The sequence below is a fragment of the Galeopterus variegatus genome, unplaced genomic scaffold (genome assembly GCF_000696425.1).
Source record: "Galeopterus variegatus unplaced genomic scaffold, G_variegatus-3.0.2 Scaffold2826, whole genome shotgun sequence".
NCBI classification, from domain to species: domain Eukaryota; kingdom Metazoa; phylum Chordata; class Mammalia; order Dermoptera; family Cynocephalidae; genus Galeopterus; species Galeopterus variegatus.
In genome coordinates, this window is record NW_007728937.1 from 236,109 (window position 1) to 243,531 (window position 7,423).

General features: G+C 32.9%; 1 protein-coding gene across 1 annotated transcript in view; it reads left to right on the forward strand.

Moving 5' to 3' along the window:
• LOC103599016 (zinc finger protein Rlf-like) overlaps positions 1-7,423 on the forward strand; it is a 92,044-nt gene that overhangs the window by 79,275 nt on the left and 5,346 nt on the right. The window contains exons 6-7 of the mRNA XM_008583089.1: positions 1,469-1,671; positions 2,263-2,402. Of these exons, the coding sequence (XP_008581311.1) occupies positions 1,469-1,671; positions 2,263-2,402 (343 nt within the window). The remainder of the gene's footprint in view (positions 1-1,468; positions 1,672-2,262; positions 2,403-7,423) is intronic.

Consider the following 7,423-nt stretch of genomic DNA (forward strand, 5'->3'; position numbering starts at 1 on the left):
AGTGTCAAATTCAGGAAAGGCAAGGGTGATGGAGGAAACTATGAGGAGACTGGGAAATGTAGCCAGAGGGGACAGGAGCTAGACAAAGACAGAGCTTCAAAATGAGTGAGGACAGGGGACAAGAAAGTTTGTGCTTTAAGGGGAGCCTTTAGGCTTCTCTGAGTAGGAGTTAGAACAAACCTGTTGACCTGAGGGCTGATGGCCTTTTAGGCCGGAATTAGCATTAAAATAATAAATACTCCTTTCATACCTACACTGGCATACCTCACTTTGGAAAAAGCTACTCTAAAGTCTTATTAATATGAATGACTCTTCTGTAGTTGGTGGATCATTAGGGTAGAGAACAGAAGGAAGTTTATCTCTGCACTAACTATACATATCAGTGTTTGCTTATCACATTATAAACAGAATTTCAAGGCAAATGTTCAAAATAAAACATTGCTCATAAGCACTTCAGAAGCTACTGATTAAACATATGTAAGTAATGAAAACATTTTCTGACTCAAAATCATAACATACAGGTTGTAGTACCTGCTCTACCACTTATTCTTTATACTTGGGCAAGTCATTTGACCTCTCTGAAACTCATATTGCTCATAAGCACTTCAGAAGCTACTGATTAAACATATGTAAGTAATGAAAACATTTTCTGACTCAAAATCATAACATACAGGTTGCAGTACCTGCTCTACCACTTATTCTTTATACTTGGGCAAGTCATTTGACCTCTCTGAAACTCAGTTTTGTGAACTGTAAAACAAGTATCATAATACCTATCATAAGGTTGTTGTTAGGTCTAAATAAACTTGTGTAGCTTAAGGTGTTTATATATTTTTAAATTGTGTAAAAGTATCCATCAGTAATTATCCTTAGTGATACATGACCATATATTAATAAGCAATCCTATTGGGCACTAGTTTTGAATTAATTTTGAAAAGTAATAAGATATATATCTCTTATGATTCAACTTTTTCATTCTTTCAGATTACACTTCTCTATAATTAATCTGAATTAATTGGTTTTAATGTGACAAATTAGGACTTAGCCTTTTAACTGTACAGTAATGAAAATAGCAGACAGTTAGAAGACAAAGTATGTAATCTTAGACCAGGACATCATAAGACCCATGTTACTTGAAACATTTTAACACATTAATGAACTGAAAGATTTCATTTTTTTTCTTTTAAATTTTATTTTTATTTTTGTTTTTTGCTTGACTGAAAAGAAATCAACAAATATTTTTTGAACAAATATTTCTTTGTTTTTGTATCACTCTTATTTTCATTTTTCCAACCATATAATTGAACATTTTTTCCACACATAAACTCCTACTAAGGAAAATGTTACTTAGTTAAATAACTGGTTAATCTAATTAGATATCATATTTTAGTGGTAAAGTTTCAGACAAATATCAAAGTTTAAGAGAATCTTTCCTTGAGAGTAATTGTATGTTTTCTTTTTAATATAGTGAACAAATATTTAAGTTCTGAAAATCCACTGTTCTTTGAACTACGTGCCAGATACTTAATTGCTTGTGAACGCATACCCGAAGCAATGGCTCTTATTAAATCTTGTATAAATCACCCAGAAATCAGTAAAGACTTGTACTTCCATCAAGCACTCTTCACATGTCTGTTTATGTCACCTGTAGAAGATCAGCTATTCCGGGAGGTATTGTTTGAAATTATTTTTGCCTATTACCATTTTAGCCCTACCAAAAAAAATAACCTATTGTTGTTGTTAAATTCCTTTTACAGTAATACCAAATATTTAAAAATTACATTATCCAGATGTGTTCTTTGGGCATCATTCTTTAAGTTTGTGTTGAATTAGTCAGAATCTGATATTAACAAATGATGATATTAATAAAATATACTCATTAACAAGCATTATTCATATTGAGCTTTTGGTGTGATAAGGAAGAGCATTAAAAACCAAGAAGCATTATGATTTTTGCCTTTTAAATAAAGTACTAAGAAGTTAAATGCTCATGTTTATTTTGTTTTTTCAAGATAATAGAATTAATCTTTTTCTAATATGAACCCTACTTGCCTATAGATTGTGGACATTAATGAAATTAAAAGTAGTCATTTTAAAATGTAGGTGCTATACAGTGAAACTATGAAATCGTGAAAATACTTCTATACAATTCATCATTTTGTAGAAAGAAACTAGAAATCTAATTTCTTTTACATTAAACATTTATTGCAACTAGCTTTTTAGATATTTTTAATGATGCAAACTGATTTTCCTTTTCCTCAGCATTTATTGAAAACTGATTGTAAGAGTGGAATTGATATCATCTGTAACACTGAAAAAGAAGGCAAGACTATGTTAGCCTTGCAACTCTGTGAATCCTTTCTTATTCCACAGCTCCAGAATGGGGATATGTACTGTATCTGGTAAGTGTTTCTAAAAACAGAAATTGAAATGGTGAGATGGACAACAGAAGAATTGGTTAGCAGAGTATGGACTTTATATATATTTTTTAAATTGTATGAAAATGTTAAACCACCTTAAAATAAAAATCTATTGTGCAAGGAATAACAGATTCTAAGAACTAAAGATTTTAAAAAGAAAATAATCATGTACCACTAATTGATAGTGTAAATGTTTAAAGGTATATGTTATAATGAAACAATTATGTATGAAATTAAATTTCCAGATTGGAGTATGAGCTTTTAAAAACATTTTTAAGATGACTTAAAAGTTGCTAGTAGGATACATGAAGCATCAAGTTTACCTAGCAATCATGTAATTTAAAATGTGGTAGAAGAGTTTTTAGTGCCTACCCTTCAAGTGCTATTAGGTGAAATCATTTGCTGAACATATAATCTGAAATGATCATGGGCTATAAACATACTTCAGTATTCTTGTTTTATACATTAAAATCTTCAGATTCAGAAACAGAGTCAAATAGTTAATTAGAGCTGAGTCTAGAAAAAAGTAAACTTGTCTTTTAGGGGAGTACAATATACTTTCAGTTACATTCAGCTAATTTTTATTCAAAAATATATATTATGTAAATTGGAATTTCAAATACAGGAAGAGAGGTAGTGGTGAGACATATACTCTTAAATAGTTTTCAAAGTGTTACCATTTTTAGATATGCAGTTATTCTGAAATTAAATATAGTCATGACTATTATAGAAGATCTTTTCCTATGAGGACAGGAATGATCTCTGCCTGGCTATATTTATTTAAATAGGTTATCTTAAATCGTTTCATTTTAATATACTCATAAGTAACTGGAATCAAGTGTAAATAAATAAAAAAACAGGAAAATATATTTCATTTTCTTATTCTCTTGGCTTATCAATTTCTACTCTTTAGGGATGGACTTTAAAAATAGAACAATGCCTATGTTCCAGCTCTTGGCCACAAACACCTTCTAGGAATAAAAGCTGGGTGTGACTCCAGCTGCCTAAATGGAAAGGAGTCTTTAGCTTTCCTTTTGGCACTTCCTTCTGAATTGCACAGGTCCTGATGGCCTGCCTTCGTATTTTCTCTGTCTCACCTCTATATTTCTGAATGCCGTGGTCCTTTTTCTTGCTTCTAATTTACTGTAATTTGAAGAGCAGGCTTATTTTCAGCCTGCAAAGTCTGTATCGTCTGTTTCATCCTGGCCTTCCCTATGAGCCAGCTTGCCCTTCCTCTCCCCTCTGTGTGGACAGAACCAGATCCACAGTCTAGTCTGCTGTATCTCAAGCCAATGGGGCAAGCTACTAACCTTGTTTCTCTTTCATTATCACTAATAATAATAATAGCAGCTGCTAACTTTTGCTGAGTGCTTCCTATATTCTATGCTTTATATATACATTACCTCATTTAATCCAGCAATCTTATGAGATAGACAATATTGTGCTCAAGCCATTCAACTAGTAAATAGTGAAGCCAGGATTCAAACCCAGGCTGCCTGCCTTACAGCCTCTGCTATTAAACATAACTTACTATGAATGGGTCAAGTCTGAAAAACAAAACAGCAATCTTATGAGATAGACAATATTGTGCTCAAGCCATTCAACTAGTAAATAGTGAAGCCAGGATTCAAACCCAGGCTGCCTGACTTACAGCCTCTGCTATTAAACATAACTTACTATGAATGGGTCAAGTCTGAAAAACAAAACATCTACATTGTAAGGGTGATTGTAGACCCTGTTATAGCCTTTTCTCAGAAACTAGATAATGTGATTGTATTATTGAGAAATGTGTTTGTACACTGAATGGGTGCTATGTTTTCTAAAGGGCCTACTGACTAAGAGAAAATGATATGCTTCATTAAACCTGCCTTTTAGTCTTCTAAAAGAGTGTCAGTGGTTTTCAGGATTTTTGTTTATTTTTTGTTTTCCTTCAAAATCCAATGTACAAATAAAACTCAGGAACCCATTTATAAAATCAAAAGCTTAATAACCATATTTTGAGATTTTTGCCTTGACTGCTACGAAGCTAAAATCCACACTAGTAGCCGTCTCCTAGAAAATTTAGTAGGATCCTGGGATACATTTTGTTTACCAAATTTTCCCTTAACAGCAACAAAATGGAAATAAGATCTGTCTTTAAAAAAAAAAGAAAAAAATCAAATCAAATCATTTTGTGCCGTAAGAATATCGTAAGGATTCTCAAATTATTTTTTGGAACAAGTTGGAAAATAAATATATACACTTCTAATATGTTACATATTAATTTGTATAATATTGAATGGACTCTCTCTCCCGTGATTTCCAACTATCATTTTGTTTTAAAATCTGTTGCAGATATGCCATGTCTTCTTAAACACAGTCAATCTGTTTGCCTTCTTCCATCCATACCCCATTTTTCATAAAATACCCCTTATTTAGAATGTTCATATGATCTTTTATCTCATTCCATGTCTACAATTTCTCTTAACATATTCCCTTAAAATTCTTCCTCTAAATGCTTTTAGCATTTAGGAGTACAATTTTTGCTAGATTATCAGCTATCGAGTATTTATTGAATAAGTCTTGCTGCTTGATACAATGAAGACTACAAAGACAAGGAATCAATATAGGAAACTAGTGATTTATTAAAATACATCAGTACATGCCAGACATTTCACCTATGTTTTTTCACTTTCTATTTTTTAAAATAATCATGTTGTAGGAATAATCCCATCTTTTATGTGTAAGAAAACTAGGTAAGAGATAAAAGTCATATAGCTAGTACGAAATGGAGTTTGAATTTATATTAGTCAGTTTGCAAGCGATAGCATCTATATCTAACTAGTGTAGGGAAAAGGATTGAAAGGATACTGGGGTATAACATGAACCACAAGAAGAGGAGGGATACAGTTGTTCCTCAAAGATAACTGCTACCAAGGATGCTGAGATCGCTAATGTTTTTTATAGACATGTTTTTGTCAGTTGGCTTCAGTCTCTCCAGCTACAGATCAATAGGAACACCAACAGTCCCCAAGCATTATAATTTAGAGTTGAGAACATCCCAGGGACACTGACTGGTCTGATTGGGGTCAGTTTCCTACTCCTGAATTAGTATCTTAAAGGAGGAAGGGAGGGTCGAGTTCCACCCCTATGTATAAGGGCTATTCCCAAAAAAGAGTGGTTCACTGTGAACTGGGTAGCACCACTTCAATTAGTGTATAATGCTGTATTGAGATTTAGGTCCCTCTTATTCCCAATCCCATTGTTTTTGCCACTACCTCCACTATACAATGTGTAATTGAGGAGATTTACAATGTATTAACAGTTGGGGAAATAGGACCTAAAAAATATAAACAAGGTAGCATATGAAAAGCATGAAATCATTAAGAGAGATAAATTCTATTCTGAAGTTGGTATCACCGTAGTGTGGAGTATTCATGAAGGCTTTCATGAAGAGACACTTGATACGGCCTTTGAAAGATAAGCTTGACTTAGAAATGAAGAAGTACTTTCCAAGTAGAGACATCAGCATAAAGAAAAGTGAGAATAAATGAAACACTTTAACGGACAGTGAGGAAATCAAACTAGAAGAGTACCCAAGATTCAAATCCTGATCCTTCTGACCCCAAAATCTGTTTCTGTTGCAATTAACACTATACAGCATTTTGAATAAACACTAAATTAAATGATCAGGGAGGATGGAAACAGATCAGGTTAGCAACCACTGTAGAAAAATACATCTATAAAATTAAAGGCCTAATGTGGTAGCATTGAGAAAGAATAACACAACTGAGCAAAAATATAATTGCAATATAAAGACACTGGTAAAATAAACAGGTCAAAACCAAACAGGCCAGAGGAATGTTTATTGTCAGTAACTGATCTAGGAGAAGATCATCAATTTTGCAGTAATATATTTAGTTCTAAGTGGATTAAGGTGATGGAAAGCAATCTAAGTTGAAATACCCAGGCATGAAAATGTGGAAAGAAGTCAGAGCTAGAGATTTGGAAGGAAGATGTGAAGCCTGGTGAACATTCTAAAGAAGTACGTATGCAAAAAAAAGTGGGTGGTGGACTGAAATTTAAGGAACACTGATATAGCTAGTATCAAATGGAGGTGGAATTTTGGTTTCACTTCTTATATGTTATTTGCTGTCATTTTCTGTTTTGTGTTTTCTGAATTGTCTCTCTAAGTAGAATATGTGTACCTTCATTATGGTAATCAAGCTGTCCTCAGATTTAATAGCTAGGCTCAAAGTACATACTCAGTAATCACATTTTTCTTAAAAAAAACATTTTCATCAGTTATTTTAATACTTTTACATTATGATGCATTGCATAACTTTTATGGCATGTTTTAAAAAATTTTAATTTGCTAAAATGTGACATCCAAATATATCAATTATATCTTATGATATGCCTTTGCCTCAAAACCCACTGCTCTGAGCCTTGTTCATCTAATGACTTTGGCCATATTTTAGATAAGAATCTACCTATGAAATATGTTAAATGGTCCGTAGCTTTGTTTAAAAGTACCATATCTTTTAAGAGCAGATGATCAAAAACATGCAATTTCAGAATCAGTCACCCCTTCATATCCGCGGGTTTCACATCTGTGGATTCAACCAACAGCAGAAAAATATTCAGGAAAAAAAACTGGATGTGTCCGTACTGAACTGTCAGACTTCTTTTGGTCATTATTCCCTAAACAATAAGGCACAACAACTGTTTACGTAGCATTTACATTGTATTAGGGATTATAAGTAATGTAGAGATGATTTAAAGTATATATGTGCATAGATTATATGCAAATGCTATGCCAGTTTATATAAGGAACTTGATCATCTGTGGATTTTTGTAATGCAATTTCAGAATCAGTCACCCCTCCATATCCGCGGGTTTCACATCTGTGGATTCAACCAACAGCAGAAAAATATTCAGGAAAAAAAACTGGATGTGTCCATACTGAACTGTCAGACTTCTTTTGGTCATTATTCCCTAAACAATAAGGCACAACAACTGTT